Source organism: Mauremys mutica, chromosome 3 (genome assembly GCF_020497125.1).
Source record: "Mauremys mutica isolate MM-2020 ecotype Southern chromosome 3, ASM2049712v1, whole genome shotgun sequence".
Classification (NCBI taxonomy): domain Eukaryota; kingdom Metazoa; phylum Chordata; order Testudines; family Geoemydidae; genus Mauremys; species Mauremys mutica.
Genome location: NC_059074.1, coordinates 97,827,181 through 97,849,931, shown reverse-complemented (window position 1 = coordinate 97,849,931; position 22,751 = coordinate 97,827,181). Strand labels below are relative to the sequence as shown.

Below are 22,751 nucleotides of genomic sequence, written 5' to 3'. Positions count from 1 at the left end.
AATGCCTATGTATGCACACAGCTTGCTTACATTACATATGCAAAGCTATGTTAAAAGAATATTAAGATTACAAAGTCAAGCATTAAAAAGTCAGGCATGGCTATACTAACTTTTCCAGGGGGCACAGAATGCATGACACATCTCTTAATGAGCCACTATTCAATATTTTATTTTCTCCTCACTGTTCGATGTGTGGCCCCAGGCCTTGTTATTGAACACTATTCAAACCCTGCTCTAAAGACAGAATTATTAACTTTGTCATGGGCTTTTCTGACACGTATCATTGTGGCATCTGATCGCTTCATAAAGATGAATGATTTTATTTTCACAACACCCCTGTGAGATGGGAGGTGGTAGTTTCCCTATTTATAGATGGGGAACTGAGACACAGGGAGATTAAGATCAAAAGTGTCCACTAATTTTGGACGACCAGTTTGAGACTCCTAGGATCTGAGTTTTCAGAGTACTTAGCATTGTACAACACTTCATTCCTATGTTCAACATAAAGCTCCCAGTGACTTCAGTTGCAGCTATGAGTGCTTAGCCTCTGGGTCTTAAGTCAGGCATCTAGTTAATGAGGAACGCAATTAGTGGCCACCTGTGAATGGTTTAGTTTAAGTGCCTTGCCTAGCATCCAGGGCCGGCTCCAGACCCCAGCGGGACAAGCACGCGTGTGGGGCGGCAGATTGGGCTGGCGGACCTGCCGCAGTCATGCCTGCGGGAGGTCCACCGGAGCCCCGGGACGACCGGACCTGCTGCAGGCATGTCTGCGGACGGTTCGCTGGTCGCGCGGCTCGGCTGGACCTCCCGCAGGCATGACTGCGGCAGCTCAACCGGAGCCGCCGGACCAACCAACCATCCGCAGCTGCGGGAGGTCCAGCCGAGCCGCGCGACTAGCGGACCCTCACCAGTCAAGCCAGTGGGAGGTCCGCTGCTCCCGGGGCTCCGGGGCGTCTCCCGCGCATGACTGCTTGGGGCGGCCGAATATGTAGAGCCGGGCCTGCTAGCATCACATGGGATTCTGTGGCAGAAGCAGGGATAGAATGCAATTCTCCAGTGCAGCATTCACCTGTCATAACTGGGGGACTGTACTTTCTTCTCTTGTGCAATTCCCTTCCTCCTTCACTACACATCTTCCAACTTCTGTAACAAATGAAGCAAGGGTCCTACATGCAGTGGACTCATTCATTACACAACTCTGATTATCCACAGATCACAGCCTATCCTGTGCACTGAATGAGACAGTTCTGTGAAAAATGTAGTATGTACTCATCATAATAAAAGATTGTGTCATAATGCACATGCACAAGGGTGCAGAATTAAGGTTGCACAGCCAACAAAATTGTTAAGTTTTCTGGTTGCAAAGATAAGAGTTTTCTGTTACAATAGTAATATTCTTTATCTCGGTGACAGTCCTGTTCTGTCTTTGCATGGCAGTGGACACAGTTATATAGTAGGACTTATCCATTCCTAAATGGTAGGATTCTACCAGTATTATGACCTAAAAAGAGCATGAGTAAAATGTTTTATATTGCACTTCATGGTCATATTATCCTAAAACTTTTCAAAGTCCTGATAAAACTGCTTGGATACAGGGAGCTCTCAAACTTGACTGTTTTTAAAGGATTGGGGCAGGGAGGGGGAGATGCACAAACTTCCTGAAATTTATTTTTTGCATTTTGAAATTTCCAACTTTATTCATATTCAAGAAAAAGATTATTTCTCTCTTCCCTTTCCAGTGTTAAAGTCAGGCACTTATAATATGAAATGAAAGCACTACAAGAACCCTGGAGTCTGTGTATTGACACAGACACAGCGGTGAAATGGGGACAGATATATGCATGGAATTAAGCAGCAGGCCAGAACGTTTATTAAACTTTAGCACACGGAAGGTCAACCATACTCTCCTATACCAGGCATTTAATTGGTTCCAGTGCAGGGGTTACAGGGCTTTTTTACCATAGAACATATAACTCGGGGTATCATAGAACCATAGGGTTAGAAGGGACCACAGGGGAGCATCTAGTCTAACCCCTTCCCAAGATGAAGGATTTGTTGTGTCTAAACCATCCAAGACAGATGGCTATCCAGCGTCCTTTTGAAAACCTCCAGTGAAGGAGCTTCCATGGCCTCCGTAGGCAGTCTGTCCCATTGTCCTACTGTTTTAAATCTCAGGAAGAATGTCCTAAATCTGCTGTGTTGTAATTTGAACCCATTGCCTCTTGTCCTCCCTCTGTGGCAAGAGAGAACAAATGTTCTCCATCTCTTTTATGGCAGCCTTCCAGGTATTTGAAGATTATTATCATGTCCCCACCTCCCCCCTTAATTGCCTCTTTTCCAAAATCAACATACCCAGTTCATTCAGCCTTTGCTCATATGGCTGGCATTCTATCCCTTTGATCATCTTTGTCACTTGCCTCTGGTAAGTTTCTCTACATCCTTTCTATGCATTGATGACCAAAACTGGACACAGTATTTCAGTGGAGGCCTAACCAGCGCTGAATAGAGTGTTACTATCACCTCCCGTGACTTGCATGTTATGCCTCCGTTAATGCAACTTAAAATTGCTTTTTCTTTTTTTGCAGCATCACATTGTTGACTCAGGTTGAGCTTGTGCTCTACCACAACTCCTAGATCCTTCTCAGCAGTGCTGCTGCCAAGCAGTTACCCCTATTCTATATTTGTGCATTTGATTTTTCTTCCCTAAATGTAGCACCCTACATTTGTCTTTGTTAAATTTTGTTTTGTTGTCTATAGCCCAGTTTTCCATTTTATCAAGATCCTTTTGAATTTTATCTCTATCTTCCAAAGTGTTTGCAACCTCCCTGCTGTGTGTCATTTGCCAAATGCATGCCTTTCCATAGCAAGGCAGCAGTAGACACACTAATTACACTCTGGTCAGTTTCACTGTCTGGTATTACAAGGCTGTGGAGAAATCTCTGTGTATAGGAGCAGCCCAGAAATTCTTTGCTGCTCCTGTTGGTGGAGGGTGGAATAGGAAGTAGGAGCAGATGTGAAGTTGTGAAAAAGTGCCTTTATTATTCCCCCACATCACTTTCCCTATTTCCTAGCAGGAGTGAAGAATGAAACTGACAATGATAATATCAAACTGCACCTACTTCTGTCAAAGCCACTGGGGAAATGCTACTTGCAACATCACAAGAACAATTTTCTTGTATGGAATTGTACTGCCGGGGGAGTTCAGGAATATGTGGGGAGTGTGATTCCAACTGGAATTTAAATTCCTGTTAATTAAGTTTGTTACTTGTGTGTAAGGAGATGTCTGACTCACCTTAAAATGGTACTTTCAGAGTTTAATCCTATGTATATAGTGTGAAAATAAACTTTACTCCAATGGGAACAGCCTAACATTAATTACAAGTTAAGAAACATGTTTCTGTGTTGTATCCATAAGAAGCAAATCTAGAAGAAGTCAAATATACAAATGGTATGGAACTATAGTACATTAAGTAATAAATATTCCATTCAATCATCAAATCTTGTGGAAAGTTCAGCTTAAATGAAAAAGCAACATGCCATATATCTGCACTCTCCACTGTGGATTCTGTAGAAATGAGTGTTGTAAACCTTTTTTTTTCCCTTTCTTTTTGACAGGTAATATTTGAAGCCGAAGTCTCAGATGGGAGAAATGGCTACATTGCCATTGATGACATCCAGGTTCTGAGTTACCCTTGTGGTAAGTAGTGGTTAAGGGCTGCATTTTTCTCTGTCTTTTCAGGACGTGCTCAATATTGGCTCAGACTGCTGAGTTTTCATTGCTTGATCATTGATGTCCTTTGTTCCTTCTGTAGAATTTCTATTACAACTTACATGAATGGATATTGGGGTGGCACTGTAGTGATTTCACTAGATAAAAATCTTTCTGTCTAGCAGAAATAAAGCATTGCATGAAAATAAAAGTGTAACTCTTCAGTGGTTGCCTTTTTAGTGATAGATGTCGACACTGAAATTGAAATTAAAAATATATATACTGATTTGTGCTAATTTTAAATTGGTTAGCATGTTTAAGTCTAAGGCCTGTTAGGCGACTTAATAAGGGTATGAAACCTGAGTGAGAACTATATATCTTCTGGTTTCCAATTATTGTTGGCCATTATGAATAGAGACAGACTGTATGCATTTAAATGTAGGTTTCACTCTCGTTCAGCTAATCCTGGAAAAAATTCTAGGCCAGTGGCGCAATAGCTCAGGAAACATTGGACCAATGCATGTGAGAAAAAATCATGTCTATAAAGTTCTCTCATTTGTTGCTTCTTTTCTTGTTAATTCTGTCCCATTCTACTCTACCTGCCCCTGGCCAACCACAATAGCCCTGCAATTCCCTTCAAAAGTGATACTTTGTTGTAGGGTATCCCTGGGGCTGATAACTTAACTACTTTCTCTACAGATACACAAGTTCCTGAAGCCAATGCTCACTAAGAGATGCCAAATAATAAAGATGTGATTGCAAACTCAAATTCCCTTTATCCTCTTTCCCCACCTAAAAACGACTAAGGCTAAGAGCATTGCCCTACTCAGCCTAAGGAGCTATTGAGTCTCTTGCCTTTTTATATTTCAGCCAGCCCAGCTATAGGGACATGCTTAAAAACAGATGCTTTAAAAAAGAGCTCTGCTGGGTAAACAAGTGGTAAAAGAAAAAGGTAGTAAAATACAGTCTTGACAGCAGATTATCAACATGATACTGCATTCAAATAAACCCTGTCTGCTTAGTGATGGTTATCCCATTCTTTTTTCAAATTGCTTTTTTTTTTTTTTTTTTTTTTTTTTTTGAAGAAAGCATGAATGAGGCTTCAGTTTAACTGGTTATGTAGGTGAAAATGTGTGTGAGGGCTATATAATGTGTATCCATCAATTGTGACCATCAGTTTTCTTAGGCTCAATATTTCAATCAGGTGGTTTTGCCACTGAGTCTGTACAGATGTATAAACTGTGTCCTATAAGCCTTTGAAATGCTGCCATATTTAATGGCACAGAAAACATTTGTCTGCTGAAGAGGAAAGAACTCAAAATTACATTGCATTAGCTCTTAATACAGTATTATGAATACAACAAATTAAATCTCTCTTCCCTCCTCCCCGCCCCCAAAAATAAATAAAAGTTTTACTTGTTGTGAGGGATTACAGTATGTCAGGTGGAATACAATGGAAATTCACTGGAAGAATTTTTGTGATGTCTTTCTCACATTTCTGCAATTATTTTCCTTTTGCTTTGATTTGTAAATTACTTTATTATAACTCATGTACAACATACAGTAGTAGGGTCACTGGTGGAGAGGAGGAAAAAGCAAAAATGATTTTTCTTGAATTAAGATGAAACAAAAATCACTTTCTTTCATATGAGATTAGTTTTAGCCAAAGGTTGTCATAATATATATCTTTTGGGAGAAAGTAATGTGTTTTTTTTTATTATTATTATTAGTGAGCACTGTTTTTGTAATTTTATTTTTCCACCTCCACAGATAAATCTCCACATTTCCTGAGGCTGGGGGATGTAGAGGTCAATGCAGGGCAGAATGCTACATTTCAATGCATTGCTACCGGGAGGGATGCAGTGAATAACAAGTTATGGCTGCAGGTAAGTGTAACTCATCCAAGTCTGTTTGAATATAGAACAAACTTATTGTTGAAAATGAAATATTTTAATTCAGTGTTTTTTCTTTTTAAATCTTGAGCATGTAGAATCTTTCCTATAAATCAAATTTGTGATTAATTTGATTACACAGAAAAACTAATCAGACTGGAAAGATACAGGAACAAATTATTAAACACTCAATTTGTAAGCGCTTGGAGGATAACCGAATGATAAGTAATAGCCAACATGGATTTCTCAAGAACAAATCATGCCAAACCAACCTAATTTCCTTCTTTAACAGGATTACTTCCCTACTGGAGAGCGGGGAAGCAGTAGATGATCTTGATTTTTAGTAAAACTTTTGACGCAAAACTAACTTTTAAGCAAAGTAGGGAAATGTGGTGTAGAGGAAACTACTAGTTGAAAGACCATACTCATTGTAGCTATCAGTGGGTCACTGTCACGCTGGGAGAATGGATCTATTGGGATCTCTCTGGCGTTTGCTTTGGGTCCAACACCAGGCAATATTAATGACTTGGATAATGGAGTATAAAATCTGCAGATGACCCCAAGCTGGGAGGATTTACAGGCACTTTGGAGACAGGATTATAATTCAAAATTAGTTTGGTAGATTGGAGAATTGGTCTGAAATCAGCAAGATGAAATTCAGTAAAGACAAGCGCAAAGTACTTCACTTAGGAAGGAAAATATCAAATGGAACAATACAAACTGGGCAGGGGCGGCTCTAGACATTTTGCCGCCCCAAGCAGGGCGGCATGCCGCGGGGGGCGCTCTGCCGGTCGCCGGTAGGGCGGCAGGCGTCTCCGGTGGACCTCCTGCAGGCGTGCCTGCGGAGGGTCTGTTAGTCTCGCGGGACCCTCCACAGGCACGCCTGTGGGAGGTCCACCGCAGCCACCTGCCGCCCTCCCGGCAACCGGCAGAGCGCCCCCAATGGCATGCCGCCCCAAGCACGCGCTTGGCGTGCTGGGGCCTGGAGCCGCCCCTGAAACTGGGGAATAGCTGGCTAGGTGGTAGTACTGCTGAATAAGACGGGGGGTGGGGGGTTACAGTGGATCACAAATTGAATGAGCCAACAATATGATGCAGCTGAGAAAAAAGCAATTATTCTGGTGTGAATTAACAGGAGTATTGTATGTCAGACATAGGAGATAATTGTTCCATTCTACTCGACACTGGTAAGGCCCCAGCTGGAGTATTGTGCGTGATTCTGGATGCCACACTTAAAGAAAGATGTGGCCAAATTGGAGAGAGTCCAGAGGAGAACAACAAAAATTATAAAAAGTTTGGAAACCCTGACCTTTGAGGAAAAGTTTAAAAATGGGCATGTTTAATCTTGAGAAAAAAAGATCAATGGGGATAGAGGGAACCTGATAATATTCTTCAACTATGTTGAGGGCTGTTATAAAGAGGATGGTGATCTGTTGTTCTCTCTGTCCACTGATGGTAGGACAAGAAGTAATCTGCTTAATCTGCAGCAAGGATTATTTAAATTAGATGCGAGGAAAGACTTTGTAACTATAAAGATATTTAAGCACTGGAATAGTTTACCAAGGGAGATGATAGACTTCCTGTCATTGGAGGTTTTTAAGAGCAGATTGTACAAACACCTGTCAGTGATGGTCTAGATATACTTGGTCCTGCCTCAGTGCGGGGGGGGGGGGGGGGGAATAAGATAAATGACCACTTGAGGTCCTCTCCAGCCCTATGTCTCTATTATTCTATGCTAATGACTCCAAATTTTTAAAACTTGGAATAAAAAACATAAGAAGGTGCACTAGACAAATGGTTACTATGTAAGGTAACTATTAATGTATTCTCATGTAAATGTTTCTTTATCAAAACATGTAAGCAATAAATACCTATGGTTTGAAAGAAAAAATGTAGTATCTAGTAAAACGTGCTTTATTTAGTACAGGCTTAACAGAGAGCTGTCATAACTATGATGGATGATCCTATGATAGAGAGAAATTACAAATTAATCCCTTGGGATGTATGTTAAAAAGACAGAATTTTTAACCTGACACTATAAAATTGCCATGCCTTTGAATGATAGGAGAAAGATTTGTATAAATATACAATTATATGTTCTAAAGTAAACAGTGTCTAAAATCAGAATATTGTTTGCCCCTCACAAAGCTATGAGAATTTTTTTACTCATAGCTTAGAAAAAGGCAGGTTGTTAGGAAAGATCACAGGGACATAGACAGCCTCTTCAAGAATGGTTTCTCATTGCTTGATGTAGATGAAAGTTGAAGAACTAATAAAAACGTTTCCCATTATTTCGGCATGTATCTACAATGTGCCTCGTAACAACAAGTTTGCAGTGTGCGCAATCTTTAATTATTTTGAAAAATTGAAAATTGCTTCTTCAAGCAGAACCTTTTGATATTTAAAAAATCTGAACTTCAAAAATAGAATTTTAAAATCTAGAAACTACCAAATGTAAAGTTGTATACTTTGTAGTAAGCCGGACTCTGCCAAAATGAAACATAATCCATTTTTTCCCAATCAGGGTCTGACTTCTAACCCAATTGAGAAGGGAGATGACCATCTTTGGGTGTATATATAGCCACGAGATGCATCTGAAGTCCAAAATAAAGACACAGGAAATTTTTCTTTTGGGTAGAATGTGAGAGAGACTGACTTCTAGATAAATAGGACACAGAAAATATTCCAAGAAAAGATAATCACAATGTGCTACAGTATGAAAAATGAACACAGAACCAAAAGTGATTGCATTGCATTTCACATTAATAAGTCCTTGTAGTAAATAGATATCATATCACCAGGAATTATTTGTTTTGCAAGTCTTTCTGCTAAGTACAAACCATTATTTAAATTGAACAAATGTAAAATGTACTCATTAAGAGCAGTTCAATTTCTGAGCATTGTGTGTTTTATGTGCCCAATTTGGCAAAGTTAAATTACATTAACCTGGATTATTTTATGAGATAAGGTTATAACAGTGAGAGTGTAAAGAAACAATGTAAAGCACCACTTTCAGCACAGATAATTGCTCAACAAAGCCTGACAGTGAGAACCAACTGTAATTTTTCCATACCACTCTGTCCTCCAAGTAAGATAACTTTGACTGATTATCTCTTATAACTTTTCTTTTCCCTGCAAGAAAGCCAGTTAGCAGCCAAAACTGCTTGGAAAACATTTGTTTTCCCTTTTCACACAGTTAATAGATTTTACTGGATAGATCATAGAAGTGGATTCTTTCTTATCTTGTAAAATGCTAAGAATATCCTTTCATTTGTTAGCTGAGATCTTGGGACTAGAAGGGTCTTTTGCCCTTCAAATAACTTTCTTTGCTAATGTTTATAAAGTGCTTTGCAACCTTGCTATAAAAATAGCTGTTTGATAGAAGTCACCTGAATTCTTCAAATGCAGATCTCGACTCGTATTTTACCTCTCTCTCTCTCTCTCTCTAAATTCTACTAGTTCTGTTACCATTTCCTCATTGCCCCATATGTTCCGTTCTCATCATTCAAGTCTTTGCTCTGTTTTCTCAGCACAGCCATGCTAATAATTAATTTTACCTGTCAGAATGCTTTTTTCACTGTTTGGAGAACATTGCTGGTTATCAATCCTGCTGTGCGTAGTTTTGAGCAAACATCAAATTGACCCGTTTTCCTTGAAACTGGTGTAAAGGTGGGTTATGGACCACATGGGCTATACAAGTATCTGACCTGGAAAAGGCCCACATATATCCTTTGTTCAAACTAGCAAACTCACTTTCTAAAGTTTCAATACGAAGAAGAAAACAACCAACAGATCAAATCAAATGCCTAAATAATTGTTTTTGAGGGCCTGGAGCAGAAGCATTCCAGGAATGCATCTTCTCTCATAGCAGCAAGTGAAGAGAGATGCTTTATTAGCATGCTATGTTAATAAATAAATAAAAGAACCTTTTTTGTTGTCATAGTTGAATGTGAAAAGATCTTCCCTTTTGAAAACTTTGAATAAGGCATTCTACATGAGATGTAATTATATGAAATAACATTTGGGAAGACTGGGGCTGTTCATGCCAGAAATGCTCTCTGAAACAAGATCCTGTTTGGTTACATTGAAGCTGTAGAGTAGTAGTTTTGCAGACATGGGATTATTAAAGAAAGTAATGGCTGTCTCTGTCTCTTCCAGCTCTTTGAGTATTTCTAAGTGAAAGATTAAAATAAAGAACTTTAAAAAGAAACTACAGAACCCCCTCTGCCCTTTCACTCTTTCCCATCTCCTTCAGTAAAATTAGACAAATCATTTTTATCTATTTTGTGGGATGGAGCTAGTGGTACTATCAGCGACAGTAGCACAAACAGCAATGATGTATTTTAGAAAGGCTTATTTTTCTAACTTCAGAAATCAGAGGTATTAGAAATTGTGCATTATGTTTATGCCACTGTATGATATATTTTTCTTGCATGTGTATGTATGTGTGTGTGTATATATATATTTATAATTTTAAGCGTGTACACCTTTGTATGAATATAAAAACATGAGTATAGATAGTATGTTCCAATACACCAAATCTCTCATTATATGCATATATATAATACTGTAAGATCCAAAGGCTTTTCACAGACTCAGATTTTTGTGAGCATTACAGAAAGATGAATAAAGACTGATCTTGGCCCTTTATTGGATTTCACGTCCTTTTATTTATTTATTTATTTTTAATCAGATAGCATTTGTTTTTTTTTCCCTTTCAATTTCACAGTCGCATTGGACTGAGGTTGGGAGAAACAGGTTTTTGGCATTGGAAGATAAGTAATGCTGAGAACAAAAGTGCTTTGAAAGGTGCAGCTGCATTAATATAAAGCAGATAGATATCTGACTAGATCAGTGGTGCTTAAACTTTTCCTGTCGAACCCCCCCCCCCATACCAGTAATGGAATTTGTCTCCCCCCCCGCCCCACTACTGCACGGTTGGCCCCATAGTTTGGGGATCACTGGACTAGGTAGAGAGACTTAACTGGTTCAGTAATACATTATGAGAATATGGAATGTTAAATATGGGGATGGGAGAGAGAGAAACAGCTTTCAAAATTGCACCTCTTACTTCCGCAACAAGTGTGCAGCACACAATTATTACGGTACCATGGCTATTCTTTTTATTTACAGAAATAAATACTTTAACTGGTGCATAATTGTTAACAAGTATAGTAGGAGACGATCAAAGGTTTGTACATTTTTGTTTTAGTTGAGCATTCCAAAATATGGATGCTTGTATAAAGCTTTCTCACATATATCTGAGTTCTTGAGATGTCTCTTCTCTGTCTACCTTTTCCCATCTCACTTAAGATACTGTTGCAGGTAAAAATAATAGACATTCTGTCCCTCCCCCACTCCCACCTACCCACAAAGTTCCCACTGCGGGGCCTCACAGGTTTGCTAGAACACTTATTTGGATTCAGTGGTAGCCGAGGCCACTGTAGCCACTAGAGTTTCTGGGCTCAGAGATGTGATTATTCAAAACTGAGATAGTAATTTAATACCCCAGCCTGGAGGCAGAAATATTCAGAGAACTAGCACTAATGTTCAGGTTGGTTGGTCTTTTCTTGCTGAGCTTATTTCCAGCTATGGTTACATACTGTATAGGCCCTCTCCTAGTGTAATGTCAATAATCACACACACAGGTTTGCCAACCCTCCAGAATTGTCTGGGAGTCTCCAGGAATTAAAGATTAAACCTTTAATTAAAGATTATGTCATGGGATGAAACCTCCAGGAAGACAACTAACCAAAATTGGCAACCCTATCTATCCACATTAAGATGTCTGTCTTTTTGTGAAAGTTAAGACCAGCACATGTTGAAATTCCTTTGTTGAAGGAGTCTAGAGGTGTACACATGTGTTTAATTTTATGCTTAATGCATATTAACCATGGAGAATCATGAAAAAAGTATGGCCAGTTGTCCACTCTGACACTACCCACTTCTGCTCTGGTGCCTGTGTATTTTTTGAATGTAGTAAGTTAAATGACTTTCTTCCCGATGCAATATTTCCTTTCCGTTGTGTAATATTCTCTTTGCCCCACTCCTCTGTTCATCTTGAATTTTTGTATTTGTTATGTTAATTTGGAAGCCCCCTTGGGCAGAGACCTTTATTTTTGTAATGTATTTATTTATTTTTGAGTGTAAAGTACCATGCACACCAGAGTTGCTATGCTAATAAATAGCAAGCAAACCCAAGTGCTTAGCTGTGCAGTGTGCCTGTTCTCTGGACACTGCTAAATGTTAGGTATCCAAGAAAATAGGCAGAGTAAAGGCAATTATTGATTCAGAGAACAAATACTGATTGTTTAAAAAAAAAAAAAGAGAGAGAGAGAACTTATAAAAATGAGAGTTTAAATGGTCAAAATAGCATTACAGGTTTGTCCCCTTTTCCCCAGCATGGAGAAGTGTGGCTTGTGCATTAGATGCTTCAGTGTAGTACTAAGCAAGTACAGTGCAGAGGTAGACTGACTTCATATGGGTAGTCAGAATGGATAGGAAGATGACACGTGCTTTGAATATTACATATATTGTTTAGCACTTGTTCCATTAATCCAATAAGGATATCAGAGCAATAGGTTTGTGGGTGCTGGATTTTGTTTTTCTTCGCCAGAAGCAGGCTTCTTTTTGAGTTGGGAGCAATTGTGACTCCCATATGGCCGATCAGATTTTATAATCTCTTATCAATGGCCAGTATAACTGGACACCTATGTGGAACAGAGAATAGAGCCCTTTGCTGGAACATCTGTTAAACCATATGCCTTGGCTCCAGGTTCAGTTGGAGATAACTGAAACACTAATGAGTCCATCCATCATTGCTGAGCTTGGCATTAACACCTCATTGGATTGGGCAGAGAGGCTTGTCTTAACTTTGCAGTTCGGTGTGTTTTGCCATGGTCCTGGGTGATACCATTTGCTTTGATGAATCTCAGATTAGAAGCACTATTGCATGTGTTTAGAAGTTTCAAATGTAACTGGCAATCCTGTGCGGATTGCCATCAAAGCACTGGCAATTGGGCCAATCTGTCAGCAACAGCACGAGGTGCTGGCTAACTGCCTCCTCAGTTGGCTTGCCAAGCCTGGCAAGTCAGCGCATGGTTTCACCCTTGGAGAGTCTCATCAGCATTAATGCAGTGTGATACATCTCTTCTCTCAGCCAGAGGAAAATGTCATTCCTTGTGGAGTAACAGATAATTAAAGCAATTGCCTGAAAGTAATCTTTGCAGAAGTGAAATTAGAAAGCATTCTGGAAAATGGAATGCAAATTGCTGTGAAAACTGCGGTGTTATCAAGTGAGGGGCTAACTATGCAGTTGACCTAGCAAGGATCAAACAGCTGACCACATAATGTTATCCTTTTTGGAAAATGCATATACCATAACTCACAATGCTTTTTTTACCATCTCACTATCAGTTTTTGGTACCGCTGTTGCCATAGAACGTGGTTTGAAACAGTCTTCACTTCCCACAGGGAATTTACCAATCTGACTCATCTTCGCTCTTCGAGTGTCCTCCCCACCATGCTGCATGTACACACATCTTGGAAGATTCCTTTAAAGAGCTCCACACCTCAGGCATATCCAGTAACATTGTAGTTTTAGCTGATTCGCCTGTCACCTGGAAGCAACATGCCACTGGCATGCAAGAAACCCAGAGTTGAGAGCAAACTTTAGAAGTTATGCTTCTGGGATAGCAGGTGGAGAGTCTCAATTGTGACAACACACTTTGAAGTATGGCGAGAGTGTTCCATACAGAGGGAAGAAATGCCCGAAATTGAAAGCAAGAAGCAACAGGAAGCAGTGAATTGTCAGGGAGGATTAGGAACTCCAGAAAAAATAGGCCATGTTCAAATACTTGGCAAAATCTGTCTCCAGAAAATAATACATGGCTGTGGTTAATTTAGCTTTATTTAGGCCCATTATTAATTATCAGTTTCTTTTTTGTTTCTGAACACATCCTATACTTCTGTAGCCTTTCTAATACAACTTTACATTGAAATTTGAGACAGCATTACATTTTAACAGATTTTACTTTGTTTAAATAGAGTTGGGTTTTTTTGGGGGGTGGGGGTGGAGACTGAAAGATTTGCTATTGGGTACTTGAAATAATTTTTCTGCCCCCTACAGAATGACTTTCCCGGGATAGGCTTTATATTTTATTTTAATACTGACCTAAGGCACCCTGCGATCAGTGCAGGTTAAATTGGAATGGAATAAGCTTCCTCTTGATGCTACAGAGCATCAGTTGTTGTCTAGTGTTTCATATGACCCTGGACTGATAGGTGTCCTAAAGAACATTCAGTATGTTGAGACACATGGGGGCAGCTGCTGATACTCATTCCCTAAAACATGTGGCATTGTAGAACCACAACCTAGATTCTCTGCAGTTTTTATTTGACAGCCACTCATCAAGTTTGTTAATACTTTATTTTTTGTCTAATTTGCGAAGGGTTGTCTAACTCGTGACGATGCTACTTATCATTCTGAGGTGTTAAAGAAAAAATATTTTGAGTGGAAAAAAAAAGTCTAATGATGAACTTCAGCAGAGATCCTTGGGAGTGCTGTGTTCTCTGCAAAGGTTGCCATATGGATACTCATAGCCCAGGGAAGCAACAGGCTCCTGCAGATTACCAATACTGTCCACCTGTTGCTATTATTGCTTAATAGATTTCATTATAGGTTTTTTATCTCGTTTTCCTTGAATGCAGATATTAATAGTTATGTGCTCAGCCAATAGGATGCCTCATTCAGCTTCTGACAATGATTTGTATCTGTCTTTACTTACTGTATTGATTGCTGTTATTCTTGGTACTGAGTGTTCTGCAAATTGCTTGAAAAGAAATTAATTCCTCTGTTATAAGACAGAGTAGCTTCATCATCTTCCATCTCACGAATTCCTACTCTTCAGGCCATGTATCAGTGTTCAGATTGGCTTTCCTAGTAGAACAGGCAGCCCTGCCGTAACTGTTTACTTTACCAGACAAGGTACACAACCTGATCTTAATTAGTGAAGGTAACTTTTCTGCTGGAAAACCGAGCTTCTGCCTTCCAGTCCATTCTTACTGTATTCCTTAGTGTACTGCTGTTACAGAACATTACTTTTAAAGATTTCTTGCTTCTTCCTGCTTTATCTTTTTCTCTTGTTAGAAAGTTAATTGACAAAAGTCCCTTTGATGTGTTTTTTCCACTATCACAAATCTTTTCCTGTCTTGAAAGCATTTAATGTCTCTTCTTGTTCTCTCTCACATTGGCACACAGTAGCCTGGTGAAACATGCTTCAGGATGTTGCTGCTGTCCTTCAGACCCAATTCTGCAAATTAGATGGCACTTGCAATACATTCCACTTTTAAATATTACATCATTCTTCAGCAGATGTCTCCTTCTACTGCAGACTTTGTGAAGAAAGTTTCTGTTCCAGTTTTCCTGATCGTTCGTGGTCCGCTCCTGGTTTTTCTCTATACACAGTAGTTTTTAATTTCTTAACTTACATCTGTCAGATAGGAGACATGCCCATTCCCACCCTACTTAATATGCACACTGAAGTTTCCCATTCTACCTTTAGTCTTCCCCAACTTTCCTTGTTATTGACCGCTCTTTTCCGGAGTAATGATGCTTCTGAAAGGGAAGTCAAAGAATATGTAAACACGGAAAGTAGCATTTATCTTTAAACATCTTGTTTCTGTTATCTGTGCTCTTAGCCTTTTCCCCTTATCTTTGAGTTCTTCAGTTAAGGGCGGCCGATGAATGCTATATTCTGAAGAACTGTTCCACCAAGGGAAGCCCACTGATGCGCTTAAACATGTTCATAAAGACTCGTTAGCGTTTTTCATTTATTCTGTGCTGCCACACATTACTGTCTCCTATACTACTGCTATATAGGACCATTAGCCACTGAAAATACAGTATTAATCCACATTTCATATTTTCTTACTTATCCCAGTCTGTTTCATGGTGTGTGATTTTTAAAATTCCTTATGTCACCATAAATTCTATCTTTGATGCTGTCTCTGTCACTTCCAGAGCCTCTGTCCCAGTGGAATCTATTAAATAATTCTGCATTCAGGAAGTATAGTTTTCTCTCAAACACCTTTTTCTATTTTATGGCACACATTGGTCCAGACACAGTAGCTTTAAAGTGGGCAGAGGTGATAAGTGGAGAATTTCCCTGTGCAATGGAATTTTGCTGGTGGAGATGGATCTACTGAATCCTATACCATGCCTCCCATCCCAGCCTCCATAAGGAGGAGGGAGAGGCATTTTGGGGGCAGGGCATGAGCTAGAAAGGCAGGGGAGGGATAATGACAGGGCAGAGTTCCGCCATGCCCAATCCTCCTCTGGTGTACAATCCCAGAAGGACTTTAAGCCAGTGATTTAAGTGGTTGAGCTAGGGCCTGGTGACTGAATCAGGCAACCACAATTGGTTTCCTGTGGCCCACTCCATTCACCATAGCATTTGAGCCCCCTTCAGATGTATTGGAGAATCAGAGTCATTAGCTTTATTAAACTTAGCTTTATGGCTATGCTGATAAGGAGTGGCCATGCTCTTGTTGAACTGCTTTGTTTATTGGGAAGCTGGGCCTTCCATTGGGTTGCTATAAATCTCTGCCCTTCTCCTGAAAGGCCAGTTGTTTGAACTTTATGGGAGAAGGGCTATGTTACAGAGTGTGTGTGTATGTAATTAGAGAAGCAGGAGAAATTCTACAGAAACAGATAGAGAAGGAGCAAACAGACAGACAACGTGAACAAGCACAGTGTGCCCCTGAGAAAAGCCTAGAGGGAGAGCTGTTTGAAATGGTTTGGTGCTATGAGCAAAGAAACTTCATCCTGTTTGGTTCCTCCTGTGTTCGGAGAGACAAGGACTTTGTATGTTCTTTATCTATATCAAAGGTACCTGACTGCATCATTAATTTCTCGTCCTACAGGAAATACCGGCAGGGCCCAGAACTTTTTCCTGCTACTTAGGTCAAAAGCGGTAACACAAATATCTCCTTCACTTTATCGATTGTGATCCAAACAATATTTAAATCAATTTTAAAGCAAAACATGTATGCTGAAAGCACTTATTTATGAGAGAGGATTTATTAAAAGCCTTGAAGTTTCTGCTCCAGTTGTTTTTTTGAAAGGCAAGTAAAATATTTTTTTCAGTGTAGTTGGTTCCTTGTGGTGAGACAAGTGAATAGATTTTGTGCAAGACTGATTAAAATCTCTATGTAGATAACTTTGCTAAAGCATAATAATAACAACAATATCCCAAAGGCCCTTGTGGGATTGGGTCCTCGTTGTCCTGAGTGCTGTAAAGCATACAAGGTGAAAAGTTCCCTGTCCTGACGAGCTTTACAGTCTATGTAGAAAAGACAAAATAGCGCTAGAAAGGCAACATATACAGAAAATGTTAAAAGTACAAAACTAGTTAGTTGCATTTTTTCCTTTGAGGATTTTTTTATTTCATTTCCCCCAAACCATCTGCTACCACCCTGTCCCCTCTCACAAGCCAGCCTTCCCTGTTATTGATATTCAAAATGTTCTTTCATCTTACCCCCACCCTCCAGCAGTTGTATCTTTTTCCAGAATGAACAGGGACCTGAACGTATTGGACTGTATTGTTTCCAAGTTCTTTAATCCTTTTTACCACAGAGGTGATGCTTCCAGAGGTGTGATCTCCAGCCACCCACCACTCACTGCTGCTACTGTAACCTCTGCAGAATTTCTTGCTTTCTGGGGAGGGCCTGTCTTCTCAGAGGTAATAGGGGCTGCTACCCGGTGGAGGAGGGCAATTATGAGAACAGCCATACAGGGTCAGACCAAAGGTCCATCCAGCCCAGTATCCTGTCTTCCGACAGTGGCCAATGTCAGATGCCCCAGAGGGAATGAACAGAACAGGTAATCATCAAGTGATCCATCCCCTGTCACTCATTCCCAGCTTCTGGCACACAGAGGCTAGGGACACCATCTGTGCCTATCCTGGCTAATAGCCATTGAGGGACCTATCCTCCATGACTGTATCTAGTTCTTTTTTTGAACGCTGTTATAGTCTTGGCCTTCACAACATCCTCTAGCAAGGAGTTCCACAGGTTGACTTTGTGTTGTGTGAAAAAATACTGCCCTTTGCTTGTTTTAAACCTGCTGCCTATTAATTTCATTTGGTGGCCCCTAGTTCTTGTCTTATGAGAAGGAGTAAATAACACTTCCTTATTTACTTTCTCCACACCAGTCATGATTTTATAGACCTCTGTCATATATAAGACATCTCTTTTGCAAGCTGAAAAGTCCCAGTCTTAGTAATCTCTCCTCATGCGGCAGCAGTTCCATACCCCTAATTGTTTTTGTTGCCCTTTTCTGAACCTTTTCCAAGCCCGCTATATCTTTTTTGAGATGGGGAAACCACATCTGCATGCAGTTTTCAAGATGTGGATGTACCATGGATTTATAAAGAGGCAATATGATATTTTCTGTCGTCTTATCGATCCCTTTTTTAATGATTCCCAACATTGTTTGCTTTTTTGACTGCAGTTGCACACTGAGTGGATGTTTTCTGAGAACTATCCTCAATGACTCCAAGATCTCTTTCTTGAGTGGCAACTGCTAATTTAGACCCCATCATTTTATATGTATTTTATGTGGAATCTAGGGAGAGCTGATAACGGTTAGCAGTGGTTGGGCTGAAATTACCTACTTGAGTTTCAAGGATGTAAACATCAAGAAAGGAGTATAATTGTGCTGGATTGTCTAAACTGATATGACTCAGAATGATGGTATAAAACCAATAAAAGAAAATCTTAAACTGACTATCAGGACAAAAATTCCTGATATCCCTTGTCCATGTGGGAAAATCATAGAGTTTAAAGAAGTGCAAAGTTTTTTACAGAATTTTATAGAAAAATTATATCGCTGCTATGAAATTCTATAAAATAACTACTAAATATTATCAGGAAATAAGTTTTTAAATTCTATAGGTTTATAGCGTATATAGGTTTCACACCTATTAAATTCTATACAGCTTATTGATGGGTGAGGTCCGTGGAAGTGTCTCCCAGTAGAAGTGAAAGGAGACTCATTGCATCAATGATTTCAAACTAAAAGGGACATAACTGTGCATTGGCATAGATGGGCTTGATGATATAGTTGGTTGTGTTTTTTTTTCACCTTTGATATCTATATAATATCAGCCAAGCTAAAATAAAATAATTTGTAGCCTACATTTATCATATACATGCCCTTGAGACATTCCATCTATTGGGGCTGTTTGGATGTAGGGTTTTGGTTTGGTTGCATGACACTGTTGTGGGTTGGCTTAAACCTCACTGAAACTTCATTTAAGATAGTTGTAAGAATCCACTAAGTTCCTTTACGGAACCAGGTTCCTGAAATAGTAAGAGCCTTTGTGATGATTTGGAAATCTGTTTGTACAATTTATGAATTCTCTGGGAGATTGTGAACTCTCAGTATGTGTTTTTATCAGACTGAAAACTCCATATTGAGTGTGAGGGCTTGTTGTGTTCCCAGTAGTATCTTTACCTCCATGTTAGGCTGAAATTCCAAGGTGTAGTGGAGGGTCTATTGAAATACAAATATCCTAGACAATGGACTGGTTCCCAACAAGAAGAAATGTACTGTATTTTCCAGGGGAGAGATTGCCTAGCAATAAGGGCACCTCTGGGGACTGACCAGGAGGTCACCTGACTAAGGATCTGATCTCTTCACTCTCTTCAGCCATTTTCACCTGCTCAGGATGACAGAAGCTGCTGCACAAGCCTTATGAGGCTGGGGGACCCTCCCTACCTGAACACAGATGTCCCCAAAGGACTCCCAGGGCTAGAGTGAGGGGCACTGGATTCATGATGTCTGTTGTTTTCTACATGATCTGTACCTTCTACGTATTTTTCATACTTAAATAAGGCACAATAACATCAGTGCTAAAGTCATGTTGAACGCTCTGCAGTGCTATTCTGATGTTTTTTTCTGGGAGCTGGAACAGTTTCCTGGTACTTTCTTTTTTAGACGTTGCACCCCCAGACCCGTCTGGCCTCCCCTCAGTGGTGGTGAAGCGGAACTGCCTCTATCCCCTGACTATTAGTGGCTTGATCTTTTAGTCGCTGCAGGAGGTGGGCCATGGCAGAGCAATAAGTGAGCAGCTGCTCTTGCCCAGCAGCTTCAGGAAGAAGGGACTGGCCAGTGGTGGCAGCTTGATGGAAGGCACTGCTGAGTTAGAGCCAGCTGCTGGTGGGATGTGGAACTTGGGGCGTACCAGGCTTCAGCTCTTCTCTGGAGCTGCCAAGTACACACCTGCCCAGGGGGGAGAGGCAGGACCTAAACCGCTAGCTGCCCGGCTGGCAGAGTGACTCAGAGGATAGCCAGGGATATTGGGCTCCTGTTCCGCTCATACAAGAAGCAGAATGGGCTGCAGCACTCGGAGCTGCTGCTATGCCGGTTTCCCAAGGCCAAGTCCTGGCGCTACTCCTGCTGCCTTCTGGGCACCTGCTGGTGCAAGAGCTGCCTGAGCAATCTGGTACTTCTTATTTTACATGCTGTACTTACCACATGCCCCCTGAGAGGGTTAAACTGGAATCCAAAAGGCTCACACCTTCAATGGGATTCTGGAAGAGGGTGGGTTTTTTTAAAACTACAGGAAGTGTCTGAGTAGCCAGCCCTGAGCTGGGGTGTTAGGCACCTGGGCCACGTGATCACAGCTCTCCGGAGGGGCAGCATTCCAAAAGCATGTCTACAGACCACAAGACAGGGATGGTGCCTGGACACTGTTCAGATTATGGAGGTTTAAAACTCCTGGGGATTCAATGGCACAGATATCTGGTTAATTGCCAGCAGAAGGAGCCCAGACAGATCTGCCTCCAACCAAAACACAGGGACATGTGACCGCCCAAAACAAAGGCACATGTCAGGCTGCTCAGGAATTTGAACTCTGAGTAGAGGGGCTTTGCTGAGTGTGGTTTTAGTGTCAGGGTGGGGAGTGAGAGAGAGAAGTCAGAAAAACACCAGAGAAGGCAGAAAGGAAGCCTGGGATACAGAAGAGGCACTGGGAACATGGACATGAGAAAAGCTAAAAGAGCTTTGGGGCTAATTGCTGACTGGAAAGGGGCTTGGGACTGAGAGTAAAGACAGTATCTCAGGCTGTTTGAGTCCTGTTGTGCTGTAAATAAACAGGATTACATTTTTTAAAAAAACCTGACAAATAGCAATAAAAAGTCCCCAGACACAGTTTGACTTCTCTCAGGAGAGAGAGAAGAGAAGAATTGGTATCTCACCACAGATTTTTGTGTTTTAGGCAGGATAGAGACTGTTGTCCAACTTAAAGGCAGATTAAACGCGGCGGTGGTAAGGATGATTATATGCTTCCATTGACTCAAAGAAAAAGCATATGGCACATAAAATGGTTTAACTATCAAGATCTAGAAATGGTCCCAAAATGTATAGAACACTGTGATACAAGTGCCTGCAGCTCTGGAGTAGTTATCAAATGCTTTAAGATAGTTGCATTTTTTTTAACCAGCTGCTTATGGCATGTAGTTCTTTGCTATGTCCACCATAATTTTCCAAAAAGGAGAAAAATGGTAGCTTAGAGCATGTGGTATTTCTACATCTGACCCCTCCGAAGTGATTGATTCAAGGTTATCAAATCGGACAGCAGAGGAGTAAAGGAATCAGGAAGAGTGCAGGGTGCAGCCAATCCTTATTAGCATAAATCCACACTAATTTTAAATTGAGTTTTTGAAACCTAATTGAGCAGAATTTTCGAGCTCTGTTCAGAGTGAGCGACACATAAATTGAAACAATATAGCTACCATGAACCTTCTAATGAGCAGCGAGCACTGCTGCTTTTCTTTTTGCCCTTTTAAGAGCTCTGACATTAAAAAGAACAGTTCAATTAAGAGATCATTTCAAATCATTTGAACACTGTGACTGGATAATGATGTCCCAGTGCAAGATATATGCTAAGGTGAAGCCAGGGTATTTGCTTCAACTTTTATTTTCTAAGTGGGAAATCACTTTCTGGATGCAGTGTTGAGTCCACTGGTGATTAAAATTCTTTAAAAATATAGATAGATATACATGAGGATAGGCTTTGCACACCTACTGGAGAAGCTGCATTTACTGCACTCATATTGAAGAAAAGTAACATTCAGAGAATGTTTCAACCTATCAAAATCCTCCTTCAATGAAATTTGAGCAAATTCCACTTTTTAATTTTTAACTCCAATGTAATTCTAACTTTCATCCAGCCTGCCATTATCTTATGTCTCATTTACTACAACATTCTCTTCTCTGGTCTCAATAAATGCAATTTTGCCCCTCTTGTATTCATTCAAAATGCTGTTCCAAAGATCATTTTCCTAGCCCATTGCTTTGACCATGTCACCCGTCTCTTTGCATTCCTCCACTGGTTCCTTCTTCTCTATCACCAAACGTAAACTTCGAAGGCCATTCACAGTCTATCTGCAGGATCCTTATCTCTTATATGCTATAAAGATGTCAACTTCTGCCTCTGATCCGCCAGTGGTGCTGGCCTTCATAGTCTGCTTGTTAAATTTTCAAACAAACGCCTTCGTGCTTTCTCAGATGTTGTTCCTCATGCTTGGGAGGAGTTACCCATAAACAGCAACAAAGTCACCACACTGTCCTCCTTCAAAACTCTCCTTAAAACTCTTTTGCTGTGATCCCTACAACAACTTGGCAACAGTTAGGCTGCGGATGTACTGGGACCAGAGCCTATCATGCTGGCCAATATCGTCTTATTGTATCTTTGTGCTCCCCCAGGCTGTCTATAGCAGGGGTTCTCAAACTTTTTTTGCTAGGGCCTCCTTTGAAAATAATTCAGGCTGTGACACCCCCCACCCCCAGCAAGAGTGATAGAAAATTACTATAGTATTGCCACCCTTCTGCGCTGCAGCAGCGTTGCCTTCAGAGCTGGGCAGCAGGAGAGTAGCGGCTGCTGACCCAGCTCCCAGCTTTGAAGGCAGCGCTGCCACCAGCAGCAGCACAGAAGTAAGGGTGGCAATACCATGCCTGCTTCAGGGCTCTACCCCTAACATTTGTTTCCTGGCATTTTTCCACCCCTTCCTCTCCTTCCCTCCCTCCCCCCCGGCATTGCACTCTGGGAGGCTGCCTTGCTCTCCTTGTCCTGGTTATGGCTCTG

The 22,751-nt window shown here is 40.7% G+C and overlaps 1 protein-coding gene across 20 annotated transcripts in view; it reads left to right on the top strand.

The window, feature by feature from the left end:
* Positions 1–22,751, top strand: part of PTPRK (protein tyrosine phosphatase receptor type K) — a 576,479-nt gene that overhangs the window by 269,711 nt on the left and 284,017 nt on the right. For all 20 annotated transcript variants that reach the window (XM_045008691.1, XM_045008692.1, XM_045008693.1 and 17 more), the window contains 2 exons: positions 3,616–3,697; positions 5,480–5,595. In XM_045008691.1, coding sequence (XP_044864626.1) covers positions 3,616–3,697; positions 5,480–5,595 — 198 coding nt within the window. The remainder of the gene's footprint in view (positions 1–3,615; positions 3,698–5,479; positions 5,596–22,751) is intronic.